Source organism: Bidens hawaiensis, unplaced genomic scaffold, assembly GCF_021521415.1.
Source record: "Bidens hawaiensis isolate Kalapana, Puna unplaced genomic scaffold, B.hawaiensis_p1.1 tig00014205_1, whole genome shotgun sequence".
Lineage (NCBI taxonomy): Eukaryota > Viridiplantae > Streptophyta > Magnoliopsida > Asterales > Asteraceae > Bidens > Bidens hawaiensis.
In genome coordinates, this window is record NW_027492223.1 from 9,891 (window position 1) to 26,483 (window position 16,593).

At 34.1% G+C, this 16,593-nt stretch overlaps 2 protein-coding genes and 1 pseudogene across 3 annotated transcripts; 1 reads left to right on the forward strand and 2 right to left on the reverse strand.

The window, feature by feature from the left end:
- Positions 1-1,254: 1,254 nt before the first annotated feature.
- Positions 1,255-3,579, forward strand: LOC143546099 (non-specific phospholipase C1-like; annotated as a pseudogene). The gene is made up of 3 exons (XR_013137552.1): positions 1,255-2,414; positions 2,558-2,734; positions 3,213-3,579. The product of XR_013137552.1 is annotated as a non-specific phospholipase C1-like (transcript).
- An 820-nt stretch (positions 3,580-4,399) lies between these two features.
- Positions 4,400-7,396, reverse strand: LOC143546100 (E3 ubiquitin-protein ligase AIRP2-like). The gene is made up of 5 exons (XM_077037838.1): positions 7,209-7,396; positions 6,671-6,821; positions 6,062-6,128; positions 5,736-5,970; positions 4,400-4,804 (listed from the first exon to the last, which is right to left on the reverse strand). The coding sequence occupies exons 1-5, from the start codon at positions 7,280-7,282 to the stop codon at positions 4,594-4,596; spliced, it is 738 nt and encodes a 245-aa protein (XP_076893953.1). The 5' UTR covers positions 7,283-7,396; the 3' UTR covers positions 4,400-4,593.
- A 5,344-nt stretch (positions 7,397-12,740) lies between these two features.
- LOC143546090 (peptidyl-prolyl cis-trans isomerase CYP20-1-like) lies at positions 12,741-15,862 on the reverse strand. Its single transcript, XM_077037830.1, has 7 exons — positions 15,784-15,862; positions 14,467-14,646; positions 14,244-14,291; positions 14,130-14,153; positions 13,744-13,926; positions 13,090-13,165; positions 12,741-13,003 (listed from the first exon to the last, which is right to left on the reverse strand). The coding sequence occupies exons 1-7, from the start codon at positions 15,860-15,862 to the stop codon at positions 12,865-12,867; spliced, it is 729 nt and encodes a 242-aa protein (XP_076893945.1). The 3' UTR covers positions 12,741-12,864.
- Positions 15,863-16,593: the final 731 nt, after the last annotated feature.

The window sequence follows — 16,593 nt, forward strand, 5'->3', positions numbered from 1 at the left end:
TAATCCTCTTATAAGCCACCCGCGGGACACATGGACCACCCGCATATCACGAATGAGGAGGAACGTCCTCACAACACGCGCAGAAGCATCCTAGCATCCTCAAAAGTCATCCGCAGGACGGGATATCTGTCCGCCTAAACATCCGGAAGACAATGCCAGTAGGACAACTGTCATCACTCAAATACTCTCTAGAAGAAGATTCATGACTCTTACTTGGGGATACGTGACTGAACAGCCAATGAATAAAGGACACCTGACCAGTTTGTTATAACCGTGCACATGGCCAGGGTGTAATCCATCCTATCATTGGGCGACGCGTGTCCAGGTTGTTATACCCATGCACATGGAACGTATAGCTCAACCTATCACAAGAGGACACGCGTCCAGGTAGTTATCAAAGATCTTCTGGAAGAGGACAGCTGGCCCAATCATCTTCCTACATCCTTCGGCTATAAATACCTTGTCAAATGGTATGAGATATTCATCCACTCACTTGCATTCTACTACACTTAGTCTGTTTACTTCAGTACTTTCTTCATTTACGAACGTTACTGATTCTCACGCCGGAGGGTGGTTACAGGAAGACCCCCCTCTTGTCCTTCCTGTAACGAGACTCACGGTGTCTGTTTTGCAGGTTCTGGTCACTGGACTTTAGGAAGTCTTACTCATATCCTAGTTGTAATTATCATACTTTACCCTATGGATTCATTGGATCCAGGACCCATAGCCGGGGATTGGATCCGTGTTTCTTCAGTTATCTCATAGTTTGTTAGGCTAAGACCGTACATATATCTCATTTGACGGTACATAAAATGGTTCAAATGATTGATTTGCTTTTATTTTTTAGAACAAATTCATTAATAACAAAATGCTAGAAACAACACAACTAAAAAGAGACTTACTAAACGAACCTACACATTTTCATTTCCATCTACATTTACAAACGCATATTCTTTCTTTATTTATAACATCTTCAACGCACTTTGTTTCAAAAATTTACAAATGCGTCATACCATCTTGCATATCAGATCTCTGCTTTTTTTTTTTTAAAAAAAAAAAAAGAACACTCTGTTTTCTCATATTGCAAATCTTTTTTAAATTACTGGGGCCAATATTACACTTTCAAAACTATGAATAACTTTTATAAATATCTTGCATAATAATTAGTAACGATATAAAATTGAATTGAGATTTAAATTCTCCCAAAAGGATATACTCACTTTCCGTTTCTCTCTATTCTCACTCTATATTAATAACCACCACCCACCATTCTCCGATCACCGGAAAACATGAACCGCCGGCGACCCATCTTCACCGTCTTCACACTCCTCCACCTCTTAACCTTCACCCACCCAATAAATTCTTTACCTTTCCACAAAAAGACCCACCAAATCAACGGACCCATCAAAACCCTAGTCATATTAGTCATGGAAAACCGCTCATTCGATCACATGCTCGGCTGGCTCAAGAAAACCCGACCCGACATCGACGGACTCACCGGATCCGAATACAACCACGTCAACGCCTCCGACCCCACCTCCGAAACACTCCACGTCACCGACGACGCCGTTTTCGTCGACTCCGACCCGGGCCACTCCATCCAAGCCATTACTGAACAGATTTTCGGATCCGGGTCGGGTCAAGAACCGGTCCTCTTCGACCCGACCCGGCTCCGATGAACGGGTTCGTCCAGCAGGCGAACTCGATGGGTGTGGACGGGATGAACCGGACCGTTATGAGCAGGTTTGACCCGACCCGGTTACCGAGTTACACCGAGCTGGTTAACGAGTTTGCCGTGTTCGACCGGTGGTTCGCGTCGGTTCCCGCGTCGACTCAGCCGAACCGGTTTTATGTCCACTCGGCAACTTCACATGGAGCTTCGAGTAATGTACGGAAAGATTTGATCCACGGGTTCCCTCAAAAAACAATCTTTGACTCGTTGGACGAAAATGCCCTCACGTTTGGGATTTATTACCAAAATATCCCGGCTACTCTGTTTTTTAAAAGCTTGAGGAAACTCAAATTTGTTAATAGGTTTCATGAGTATGATTTGACGTTTAAAAATCATGCGAAAAAGGGTAAACTACCGAACTATGTTGTCGTGGAACAAAGGTACTTTGATGTGAATGTTTTTCCTGCGAACGATGATCATCCGTCGCATGATGTGGCAGTGGGCCAGGCTTTTGTTAAGGAGGTTTATGAGACATTGAGGGCTAGTCCTCAGTGGAATGAAATGGCTTTGTTGATTACTTATGATGAGCATGGTGGGTTTTATGACCATGTGGCTACGCCACTTCATAATGTGCCTAACCCCGATGGGATTATTGGTCCCGAGCCCTATTATTTCCGGTTTGATCGGTTAGGAGTTCGGGTCCCCACTTTGTTGATTTCGCCTTGGGTTGAAAAAGGCACCGGTGAGTTTTTTTTTTTTTTTAATTATTTATGTGGTTTTAGTGATTCGACCAGTGAACCAGTAATGTGGTCCGGTTTGGTTTTAGAAAAATGAAAATAGAGTATGTGTTGACCGGGTTTGACCATTATCGATGATTTATTGCAGTGATACATGAACCGGATGGACCGACACCGTATTCACAATTTGAACATTCTTCTATATCGGCAACGGTGAAGAAGCTCTTCAATTTGGATTCTGACTTCTTGACTAAGCGGGACGAGTGGGCTGGCACCTTTGAGAGTTACTTCAACAAACGTACTACTCCACGCGAGGATTGTCCAGGTAACCAAGTCAACATTATCTTGGAACTTAGATCATAAATTTGACTAGAACTCAACACAAACCTTATCGACAGAGAGTTTTGTTGAGGGCTATTTATAATTTGGTACTCAAAAACAAAAAATAAAAAAAATAGAAAGAAGAAACGAAAAAAAAACACAAACCTGAAAATCGTGCAACACATAAACCCAAACACGACAGAGAGTTTTTATAGGTGTGTGTAGGATAAAGTTAAACATGATTTATTTAATTTTTTATAATATTAATACTCTAAAGATATAAATTTTAAACCAAAATACAAATGTATAACATTACTTAAGCTTGTGTGTTTTTTATTAGGAAAAAAAAAATAGTATAAGGAACATGCCTGTTTAAGCTAAATTTAAACCTTTGAATTTCATGTTAGTTTTGTGTGTGTCACGAATTCAAACCCGGTCCTTTTTTAAAATCAAGATTTGAAGTTGTTGAAACATTTATGCAGAGAAACTTCCAGAAATTACGGAGTCGTTGAGGCTGAGAGGCCCGAAAGAAGATATGAAACTCACTGGGTTCCAAACTGAGTTGATTCAGCTCGCATCCCAGCTCAACAGTGATCACATTCTAAATACATATCCCAATATAGAAAAATATTTGACAGTTGGTGAAGCCCACCAGTATGCGCATGATGCGGTCACAAGGTTTTTGGAGGCTGGAAGAGCGGCCATAAGAGCTGGAGCTAATGAATCCAGTATCGTTACAATGAGACCGGCCCTTAGTAGTCGTTCTTCACATAGACTAATTCAAAGATACTAAAAGTTATGAAGTTGTTAAAAGTTGTATATATATATACAAGTTTACAACTTTTTATATATGAATATATTGCCAACATTACAATACTCGTATGTGTGTATATAGCTTAACTACAACTAACTACTTCCTAACGTTCTAGGCTTCTACTTTAAGAATGTGCATCATATTGTTGATTCTACCGATAATGTCACGACACATCCAAAAACATAAATAAAAACTGGAAACTTGCTCCTGTGAATATGCACATGAAGACTTGATAAAGATGTCTAGAACATATACTTAGGTAGGAAATTTATGTATATTGAACTAATGAAGTAGGTCATCTGGCACAAATCGCAGAAAATTATTAGTGACACTTGTGTGTAGTGTTCTCAAGAGACATGAAGGGTCGTTATTAGTGAAACAAGCCGACTTCACTCGGTTTGTAAGCAATCCGAGTTCAAGCTTGACCATAGCTCAGCTGTTTCGGGTCATTTAAGTAACCAAATTTTTATTTTTATATCTTATATGCTACTTCACTCACCATTTTTTCCTGATATTTTACAACTCAAGTGCCAAATTTCACAAGCCAAGTGCACTACCGCAATACTCTTACACTAACAACTGATTTCATGTGATTTGTTGAAATTTAATACTGTATTATTTTGTATTATGTTAAAACTTTATGCTAATCTTAGTTTATTATATTATCATTCTGTAGTGAATCTTTTTTTTTAATTTTGAAATATTGTGTTCTTGAGTTTCATGAGGAAAACAAAGAGAGGAAACGAAAGAAAAAAAAATGTGTGTTATCGGGTTTCACTTTCATTCAAAAAAAAAGAGGAGATAACCACCGGGGGGGGGGGGGGGGGCTATAATAACATAAAATTCAAAACAAGATTCAAAGTATAACCACCACATAAATATACCTTGTGAATTTACAGATGATCAAGGAGAACAATAGTAAGAATGAATCCCATATATAGTTCAGAAAAAGGGGAACCAAACCAGGATTTACACCTCCATATTTGTAAAATTATCTACACCTTACTTAACCACTAATCTTATTCTTAATTATTAAATCTAACCTCTTTTTATCTTAGATGAGAATCACCTTGCTCAGACAGCCCAGGTGGCAATATCAGTGGCAACTTCTCTATATACATAAACAAACTCCTTTTGTTCTCTTTAGATATCACACACATATCCACCGTTTCTCTGGCCTCGACACAAACCCAGAGGTCGCTTGCCGTCACTTCTTTTAGGCTGTCCCTACAAAATGGGCATGATCGCGATCTCTCGTGCCTAGAAACACATATTTCAACAAGAAATTAGTTTTGTATCAAATTAAGATGCCTGGAGTGTTTTGAGTAGGGTTGTGGCTGTAAACGAGCCGAGCCAAGCTAAGGTGGGTCGGGCACGGATTGTTTATGAACCAAGTCGAGATTGCTCGTTTATCTTAAAAAGCTTGGCTTGTCAAAGCTCAAGACAGCTCATGGCTCATTTACTTATTAAATTTTTTAACTTTTTTATATTTTACATACACATGACTACAGAATTTCGAAATTATAAACTGCAGAATCCATAGTTCATATATACTAAAATCTAGGTTATAATTTTATATATAGGTTATATTAAGAGAATTTTTCAATATATTCGTCTCTCAAATTTTTTATGAGAACAGAAAAAATACATTCAATTTCCAATTTTAAAGTACAGAAAAATTGTTGAAATGCAATGTTTGTTAATATAGTCTAACATGTAAAACGAATATGTAAACAAAATTCTCGTTTGTTTATAGAACCTAAATGTTACGTAGGAATGTGTAAATCATGCGTAGGAGGTATTCGAGGTAAAGTTCAAAACGCTTAAAAAAACATATGAACATAATAGTATAATGGTTCTTTTTTTTTACGCACCTAACATATACAAATTATGTAAGAAATAGAAGTTCTAATAAATATAAATCATTGATGGAAAAGATTAAACAAATTAGGTTTGTTCTCTATTTTCTTACAACAGTTTTGTCTTCTATAATGTACATCTCTCGTGTATGTATATATAAGCTTGCGCTTTAATTTAAACAAGCCAGCCACAAGGTCGACTCGTTTACAGGCTGAGCTGATTTCAAACGAGCATTTCTCGGGCTTTGTTCGAGCGAGCAACAAGTTTTTAGGACAGCTTTTTTTGTCAATTTGTAAGGATGGGTCAAAAGAACGGGAAATAGGATACTTACCAATCCTGAAAGCAGTTCAAGCATAATGAATGCCCGCAGTTCGGTAAGGCCACTTTGCTATTCGTTTCTAAGCAAATCCCACATTCGGTTTCTCTTTCAACATCAAAATTTGAAAGCTTCCCCTTATCGGAGCAATCCTTACTCGAATATCTCTTTGAGCATATTTCTTTCTGTTTCCGTTCTTCCAAATCGGTAATCCCATTTTGGAGTTGCAATACGGAAGGAAACAGAACATCTGGTCATGTAATAACCACATTTTTAGTGCCATCAAAACCCACATTTTAAAATATTTAAGTTTTGTATAAATTTCGGGATTTTGACTTTACCATAAAACTGTTTGATGCTTGCTTTTCTTTCTTGAATGCACATTGTAGTTTTCCCATCAGCAAATGTCTGTTTTGGTCAACATTTTGAAGCTAATTAATACAATGCAGCAAGAGCATGACGAATTCAACACAAGGGCGAGAAGGTAATTTTGAAGTGTTTACGCTAAGAGTGTGTATAATAACAGGACCCAAAACTGACGATTTGGTTTTATGTTTTTTAAGAAATTGGGGTTCGCTTTTGTATGTTTCAAAAACTGAGATAACTGAACCAAACTGTCTTTTATAACATAACCGGGCCCATAAGAACTGGAAAAAAAGAGACTTTTTTATTGAATTTATGGACTTTAATCTCATTTATTGAATGTTAAGTAATTTTAAAAAACTTGAATTTTTAGATTTTTTTGTTGTCTACATTATTATGAAAAAAAACAAATACTATATAAAATCTTTACTTTAATTTTTGAAAGTTAAGTGATTTTTAAAAAGTTGGTAAATGGGACAAAAACCCAAAAATTTTTAAGCCCAAAAATGGTGAAACTAACAAAATAGAACTGAACCTGTAGTTAAAACCGAAGTATTATCAAAAGACCAAGTCATACATACACATACCATATAAATGAAAACCCGAAGCAAGCCGAGTGCGCCTGCGATTTTACAATCGGTCCACGGAAAAAGAAAGGAAAACAAATCCACAGCTGGACTGAAAGACAGTCTCCTTTGAAGGCAAGCTCCATCCTTGTCCCGAGCTGAACTTAAAGCCCTGTATGGTTAACATTAATTAATTCAAAACCAAATTACAAGTCAAACTAAAGTCAACAATCAAAAATTTTCACACTAAAGTCTTAACAATTTGTTTAACAATTAAGATACCCAGTAAAATAAATATGATCAATATTTAGAATCATTTCATCTGCATAACTAACTGTTAATAATCAAGAACTAGTTCAAATTGATTTTGGGTACAACCCTAAATCCCAAATTAGACTCTAAATACAGTAAATAAATATCCAAATTTTTTTAAAAAAATTTCACATTTTTCATAAATCACTTGTTCCAACGACTTAAGAAAGACTAAGATCATATGTATAATTTAAGAACAGAGGAAAAATGATTAATAATAATAATATCAGAAAAAAAAAAGACTTACAGGGTATTAACATGTTGAATATCAGCTTCAAGTGATTTAAGTGAATACTTAAAAACTTTGCCAATTACCATCATCAAATGAAATGAAATGAATATAAGTCAAAATGGATGAAATGAAAAACGGACACTCCACTCCAAGTGCCGATTTTTTATAGATGGGATAATATTTTGAATGAAATGGGAACAGGGGGTGCTTTTTTTTGAATTGATTTATTATCTATATATCTTGGTGCCATCCCACCGATATTTTTATATAGTTTTTGTTTTCATTAAAAATATCTGTGTTTATCCATTACTGGACACTAACAAACATCTAATTGGTTCTTGGCTTTTGGGACCAAAAAGACATTGGCATTGTCTCGGAAGTTACAACTTTAACCCTTTTGGATTGGAGTTATGAGATTTAATGCCCATATAATCTAATTAGGTATGTTTTATGTGCTATTTTCTTTTAAATTAGATGTTGTTTCGTGTTTGAGTATAAAGTTATCGTAACGAGTTAAACACTTGAGCTCAAGAATTTTCCGAAAGATGATTCTCTGGACCCGTTTGTTTCTTTTTGAAAGATTTATTTTTATGTAATTTTACACATATTTATAAAATATAAATATGACAGTTTTAAGATATAAATAATGCAAAGCGTATAAACTATAATATTAACATGTAGAGTCAATCCTTATGAGTTTGCTGATGTATTTATTATATGATTATTATGCGCTAGTGTCATAAAATAATAGTGTATTTTGATTGATTGGCGTTGCCATGGTTATACCTAAATACCTAATAATGTCGATGTCTAATATAAAGGTTTTACATGATGTGCCAAATAAATTTGAAATTTGATGGTTTGTAATTAAACCACTTCTCCAGTAGTACAGTTTTGTAGTTTAATGATAACACATCACCATCAATATTTTACATAAGCAAGAAACTAAAATATTATCAAATCACCTTAGTAAGCTATTTTAGAAGAGTCTAATAACTAGGTCAAGTCATTTTTTTAGTACAATTATCAAAGTTGGCAACTAACATAAGTATCTTAATATTTTACGACATTAACCTTATTAAATACAAAGTAGCAACCTTATTAATGCATACGCCTACTTATGATGTCATAATCTTTGTCAGTAAAAGAAGCAACACAAAGAACGTGTGACTTTGGTATAAACATTAAATGTACTCTTTTTTCACTATTTCCAAAAATTTATGAAATGATAAAATAAAAACTAAAAACATAAATGTTTATAATTTTTTAAAAACTAAGAGTGATCTAAAACTTAATATAGTAAATATGATAAACTCTAAAATGAAGGTAAATGCAACTTAAATATAGATAAAATGCAATAAGTATTGTTAAAACAAAATAAATACTAAATAAGGCAAGGCAAGATTATTGAAATACCTTACAATGAGGGGAAGCCAAAGTCAAAGGAGTTTTCTAGTTATTTAAATAAATCAATAAAACATAATATAAAATATAAAAAGGAATAATACATTCCTAATCAAATAAAATAATTCTCAATCAAACAAGAGAATTAAACCGAACAAAATTAAACAAATTACGAAATAAGTCTCACATCTAAATAATATAAGGTGGGAAATTGGTTTGTGTCAACTTTACGAGGGCAAAACATGAAAATCTGTTATTAGTATAGGCCTACGGACCGAAGGCAGCCCATGGTTTGAATTATGGGTATGGGGCCCACCATATTGAATACTAGATTTAATGTTATCCAAATGTTACACGTCGCTATTGTTGTTATCATTAAATCAAAAGTACTACGAATTTAGCCTTCTGGAATCATTAATGGATTATATAATTAATTAAATAGTTTACAATAATGTCAAATTAACATGCAACTTGCACACAACAAATAAACCCCTAAATAAAGGATTTGTCTAAATACTATTTTTAGGAAATTCAATTAAAGAAAAAAAGCAATTGAGTTAAAATAAATTGTTGAAATAAATTCAAGGGTCTTGCTAAATGTACTATCTTTACCTCTTTTTTACCATATATATCTTTTACTTCAAGTTTTACATTAATACAATTCAAACTTTTTTTATTTTTTTTTTAATATTTTATCTTTTATTATTAAAACAATTTTTAAAGATTTTTTTTTAAACTTTCTGTTATATTTCAAAAATGGTTTTTTAAATATCCTAAAACATTTTAGGGTTTCGAAAAAAAAATTTTTTTTTTACGTTTCAAAAAATAAAACATTTTTTCTTATTTAAAATAAACATTTTTTAATTTTTAAATACACGCTTTTTTAGCAATTACTTTATAATTGAGTGTTATTTTTAATAGATTTTAGAGATAGCACTTTTAAAAATAAATTTCATATTGTTTGTTAATAATGTATTTACATAATAAACTGCACAAAAAATTTTATGATTTGAGAATGAAATACCCAAGGTTATTTGATAATTAGTATTCTAACATGGATATAGTGTTTATATTTGAAAAGGTAGTTTAATTGGAAAAAAAATTCACAAATGTGATAGTTTGTATTCTTAAGTCATATAAAATAAAGGTTTTTATATTTAAAAAGGTGAAATATTATATAAAAACTATAAAATGGAAAAGAAAGTTGGAGGGGAGTAATATGTCAAACAAAATTGTCAATGGAATTCAAAGTTTAGGAGGGGTATGACAAGTAGAAGAGGGGGTACATTTAGCCTAACCCTAAATTCAAACAACTGATATTAATTGTATAAAACACGATAACCGGGGAATACATATCCCACGAAGTTGCTAGATACCTGTAAGATTATAAAATTGTAAGACAATTAAGTTGTTCGAAGACGTCTCAACAAAATTATGTCTCAAAAAGGAAGAACCAATGTTTAACCGAGGTGATAGGAAGTATGGTCCATGGCAAATCGATAGTGGGCCATTTTTGGGCATAAGTGATTAAATCTGCAACATATGTCATCAATTGTATTCTAGCAAGTATCAACAAGTTAGGTTAAAGTTATGTATCGCCATTTGAAAAACTCAATAACATACAGCAAAATATTAGTCATTTGAGAGAGTATTTGGTTGTGTGTGTGTTGTGTTTTCGTATCGAGATAGAGAAGAAAGCTACTCGATGTATTTTTGTGGAGTAAGATCAAGAGCGTAAAGAATGGAGATGTTGTGACCCAGATTCATGTAAGTGTCATGATCGATCCAACTCTGTTCTAACTTGATTAGTGAGCGAAAACAGCTAATCAAACGTGTAATTGATCAACAAACGATGTAGTAATCAACTTGTATTGTATTAGGTCCAGAAATGTGTGTTGCAAGATATAAGTGCATATTGCTATTTATAGCCCATGACCTAACACATTACATAATCATGTTTAAGCCCACGCGGTCTTCATCCACGATAACTACTTCATCTAAGAGAACTGGAGAACTAACTAATCTCATACCCGAGTCAACTTAAAAATTGTTTTGATTGCATTAACCTTAAATACAACCCAACAATACCTGTTATACGTCTTGAAACATCATATTTATGATGAAGCCTTGTCATGGTGGTTAAACAATAAGGAATCCCTACCTGCACCAAATGCTCTAAAATAAAGTCTGAAGACATCCATTGTGGGCACTTGATATAACCGGTCATACAAACTCATCCAACAATCATGGAAAACTACCGCATGTTAGAAGAACCAATACACCAAGAAAACCGAGCCCTAGATATGAAAATGTGGAGGTTGTTAAGGATGCTGTTAATGAGCCTGAATCGTTCTTTCAAGCACGGGTCAAAAAAGCAGTGGCGGATCTATAAAAGAATTTTATGAGTAACCCAAAATAAATTTTTGGACCTATGGTATTCTAATTTTGCAAACAATTTATTGTTAATGGATAAATATGATTCTTGAATGTTAAAAGTGGGTGAAAATGATAGTTGAGGACTCATTTTGACAATAGTTTATAGCTAATGTATAAATTTTTGAAAGTTGTACATTGAAAAAATAAAATGCGTGGTAAAATTCGACTTGTGCGATTACAACCCAAGTAATTTCTGGTATATCCAATAACCACTATGGCATGTTCATTATATGGTTTTATACTGCTAAATGTAATATACATATTAGTTTCATAAACATACTAGAAACCTTAAATATTTGCATTTCACATACAAAGTTGAAGGGTAACCCGAGCTACCTTTAAACACCACCTAAATCCGCCCCCCTGCAAACATAGCTATGGAAGAAGATATCAGTGCTCTAAAAAGTAATCAGATATTGAAGGGATCACCAATAAAACGGCTCACTAAGAAAATGTAGTGACCACGTTATTCAACACATTATATCAAATTTAGTGTATCTTTACAAGTCTTCAAACATTGACTGTGTCAAAATAGTGAAGTCTCAAGTCTCAACACTATGCCAGGATAAAGTTTACAACCCAAATCAATAATACAACACCATATCAAGATAGTGTTACCCTTTCAAATCATCAACACAATGATGAACAAATCCTTTAACAAATCACTAAAACAAACTCTAGTGATGTCCCCTCAATATTACAAGAATATATGAACATTTTAATCCTTGATCCATATCAAGCATTCTTGATCCAAATATTCTACTAAACTCGTTGAGGTATTTAACATATTTATTTAAACAACTAAAGATGATTAATCAAGTGTTTAGGGACATGTATATGACATATAATCATTGGTAAACTAGAAATATTTCAAGTGACATTTGGTAATTTGTCATTATCAAAACTGAGATGTTTAATTAAAGGTTTAAACCATCGTTTTCTCAATTGGGTTGAGACTTGTGAGGATTGAGCGGTTTTGCATTTTGCGTTTGTGTTTTAGAGAATTTTTGAGAGAGAAAGTAATGTAATCAAACTAAAACATCAGATACCTATTTGTACAAAGTTATGGCAGGGTAAAATGGTCAATAACCAGTTTCTTATAGCTAGAAACGGCTAATAGCCATGAAAAAAGGGTGAGATGTCTTAAATAGGGGTTTCAGGTTGGGTCAGGGGTTCCTTTTACCCATAGTGGGTTCCTTCTAATTGTTGAGTAAAGAAGATCGGGTACCCGTCAGCTAGGGGCTACCATCAAAATTCTTGAACCATCACACCCTTTGATTGAACCATCTTATGGATGCCACTTCTGGATGATCATTGCTTTGAACCACACGCCATTTTAAACCGAACCAAGGAGGAACCATGGATTGCACCAATGTGAACCGGGCTGTCATATACATGAATCATCCATGTGAACCAACCACAACTTTGTCTCAGACTGAACCTATGCAATCATCAAAACAGTCACAACCCTCAAACCAACCACGACTAGCCCCTTCTAACCAAACCCATAAAAATATATGTACACACAACTATTAAATGAAAAGTTCATTATCTAGATGTCACATTACGCTTATCGCCTTCAGTTAAAGTGAGGGCACCTAAGGTGATTTTACTGTTTAAAGCCCCCCACAAAAAAAGGCTACCATCAAAATTCTCTTAAAAGACTCAATTTATATCTTTGTGTACGAGACAAATCAATATATATTAAAAAACGATATTAAAACCAAAAGTTTTTAGTTAAACCAAGATGTATGCCTGATACATAACATTAAGCATCTCTGGAAACAAGAAAACTGGTATCCCCAAGCCAAAAACATAAACACAAGCATAATTATAGAGGTAGTTCACCGCTATCCGCAATTATGACTTTGCTTTTTGGTGTTCCACTTTGCGTCCCTTCGGCTTCCATCTTGTAAACAATATCCATGCCGGACAACACTTTCCCAAACACAACATGTCTACCATCCAACCTAAAAACATTTCATGACACGTTAATAACAGTTCAAACTCTAACCAACAATATAAACAAAATATGTTCAATGATCATGCACATTACCAGCTGGTTGTGACAGTTGTGATGAAGAATTGTGACCCATTGGTGTTCTTTCCAGCATTTGCCATTGACAATAGTCCTGCATAGTTAAAAAACCACGTTTGAAAATTGTTTGGTCAACTTCAATTGAACCTATTAATAGGCCTGGTTCTTTACAAACACATACAAGAGAATATTCATGTTCGTTTGTTTATCTTTAATTGAGCACAAATCGTTAAACGAACGGGGTTTTCTTGTTCATATTTGTGTTCGTAAGCTAAGAAAATGAATGTATTCGTGTACGTTTAAGACTTCATGATCATTTTTTAACGTTGTAAATTAGTGGTTCATTTACATAAAACATAACAGAGCTAAAACCAGTTAAACTTAAATGTGAACAATAAAACTTTGGGCCCAAAAGTTGTTAAAACTAGACTAAAATGTAACGGGCCTAAAAAATTTTAATTATATTAATGGAACTTAAATAAACGTAAAGTAACCAACATAACTGAGCGTAATAATTTAAATGAACGTTTACCAACATAAATGAGCGAACAACACATGTGTTCATGTTTGTTCATTTAACTGAATGAACAAAGTTTTTTGTTCATGTTCGTGTCGAACGGATAGCTGGACGTTCGGTTCATTTACATGCCTACTGGTTAATCAATGATTTACCTGGTCCAGTGTGCTTAATCTTGAAATTTTCATCATTAAACTTTTCTCCATAAATAGATTCTCCTCCTCTCCCGTCTCCAAGTGTGAAATCACCACCTTGAATCATGAAGCTAGTGATAATCCTGTGAAACGTGCTTCCTTTGTAGTGAAGAGGCTTCCCACTCTTTCCAATTCCTTTCTCTCCTGTGAAAAAAATTAAAAAAAATCATATTATCTGATTCGCAAATAGTATCAGTCTGACAATATTGTCTATGCAGCTCACAAAGAGCTCACGGATTTGTTTTTGTTACTATTAAAAGGGTGTTGGTATATGAGGTCAAACATTCCTTATGACCCATTATATACGGCCGATGTGTGATTGGCATAGGGTGTTACAATTAGCATACCTGTGCATAATGCTCTGAAGTTTTCTGCAATAGAAAGAAATAATAAAATTAGTAAAGAATAAATAAAATTTAGCTAAAAGTGAGTGAATTAGTAGGCATCATCATAATTGATACCTGCTGTTTTGGGAACGGTTTTTCCAAAGAGACCGAAAACGATTCTTCCTGAGAAACAAGTGCACACAATGAATCTTTAAACCATGTTTGAAATTATTATTATATAATTAAAGTTTAACAAATATTACAATGTCATATATATGCATAATAACATGATCACTTAATTATGTGTATGTAAGTATCTAAATCTAATCACAGGAAACAATAATAATAATAATAATACCAGCGGGTTTTCCAGCAATCTCAACATCGAAATAAACTTTGTGAGTCACCTCTGTCAAATCCTTGTTTGATTTCTTAGCCTGCAAATAATAATAATAATAATAATAATAATAATAATAATAATATGTGATGGAAATCAAAAGAGTGTTGATCGAAGCAAACAGATCCGTAGAGATCAAATCTAATAGTAATAGATCGATTTAATGGTTAATCAAGTAAACCCTAACAATGAAATTGATGAGATTTAGGGATAATATGATGATGTTGTTACCTGAGTTAGAGCTGCTAGGGTTCCGATCACAAGCAGACAGCACAGAAGAATCACAGACTTCATTTTCGCCACCACCACTCACTCACTCACTTTGTTTGCCGACTAACAAGTCTTCACTTGATGGAGGTTGTTTATATGACAAGTGACGTAACTTAAGCCAATAGGGTTCTCACACGTGGATGGTTGAGGTGGATTTCATTGATTGGTTAGTCTCTGTTATGGTTTGGGAATGGTTGTGAGTTGAAAGAAGTACATTCATATAGATTTTTACCATATCCATATGTTAGTTAAACTTAGATATATGTTAAGTGAATATGTATGGATGTCACCTTATCAACCAATTATTAGTTTTGGGTCACTTGGTGTATGTATCAAGGGGTGAGTTTTAAACTTTTGGTAAGATTATGAAGTTGATTGCTTAGGATAACAATACACATTGAATATACTTAGTAATGACATTACAATAAAGTTCTCTCGTATTTTAAAAGTCTTCATCTCAGCATTGTAGCCAATATAGCCAAAATCTAGGATTCAATGGACTGTTGTTGTAAGATTGACTTATTCGTTACGAGTACGTGTGACAACCATATTCATGTATGTCTTTTGCATCAGCTCCTTTTCGCCAACTTCTTTGGTGCTTGTCTTCCCTTTCTTGCGTGAACCCCATTTCAATTAAGAAGCGCCAACTTGTTCAAATCGAGTCACTGTGTGATAATAATCGCATGAGAACTTATATTTGGAGATGACACATTATGGAAGTTTGTAGTCTACAAAAGTTAAAAAACAAACAATTTTCTTCTTACAGACTGCAGAGGTTTGGTCTACCTCTTCTTCTACAAACGTCTACAGGTATGGTTCGTAGACCGCATACATTTTACCACTGACAAAACAAACAACACCTAAGTAGTCACGCGATGTAGAGTCTTGTTTATGAAAAGAAGGTGATTTTGTTATATTGATTGGAAGCCAAGCCCAAAAGGTAAAGTTGAAAAGCCCAAGCCCAGTTGGGTCTTGATCGAATCTCCTGTTTGTTTGTGGCTGCCTCACCCAAGTAAGCCATCGGCGGCCGGACCACATTGACCGATATCTCTGCTCGAAATCCGGTGAGTAGATTATCATTTTTCATTTTTGATTCATTTGCATGGTAAATCAATCAATAGTTTCTGCTTTGTGTTGCACTTTAATTGATTAAATAAATTAGGTTACAGTAGATCTTCATTTCATTTCTTATTTTTTATATGCCTGGAAACTTCATGCTTCATAATACATTCCACATTCTTTTTTCAACATCTTATGTTTTCCATACACACACACACTATATCTTATTCAATGTCTACACTATTATCAAATGGACTTCTTAGATAGACGCCTAAATTGCTCTAACAAGCCCGAGCCTCAAATAAAGCTTCTTTAGTTTGTATGATTCAGTTTTACTTTCTCAAAGTAATATATATTAAAGTTATTAAAAAAATGTGTAATTTAGTAAAATCGACTCGATATTAGGCCAAAAGAGCCGATCCGAGCTTGAGAAAAAGAGCTCTTGTAAGTCAAAATGAGCCACACTCAAGCCTGGTTCAACTCGGCTCGTTGACATCCCAACGTGTTAGAGTAAGTCAAACGGATAAATTTGGAGAATGCAAAAGAGACTGAAATAATAATATATCTGAATGCTATAATTAGAATGGAAGGTAATCATCAATCTATACAGGAAGGAAACTAGAAACTTTAGAAAAAACTATCTTGGACCTACAGGCAATATACTAATAAACACTAATTATAACACTACTATTAGAAGGGAAAAACCGTTAGAGTTCAAAATCGGGGTTCCAGACAATTGAGTTTGGTGTCATTTGAGTC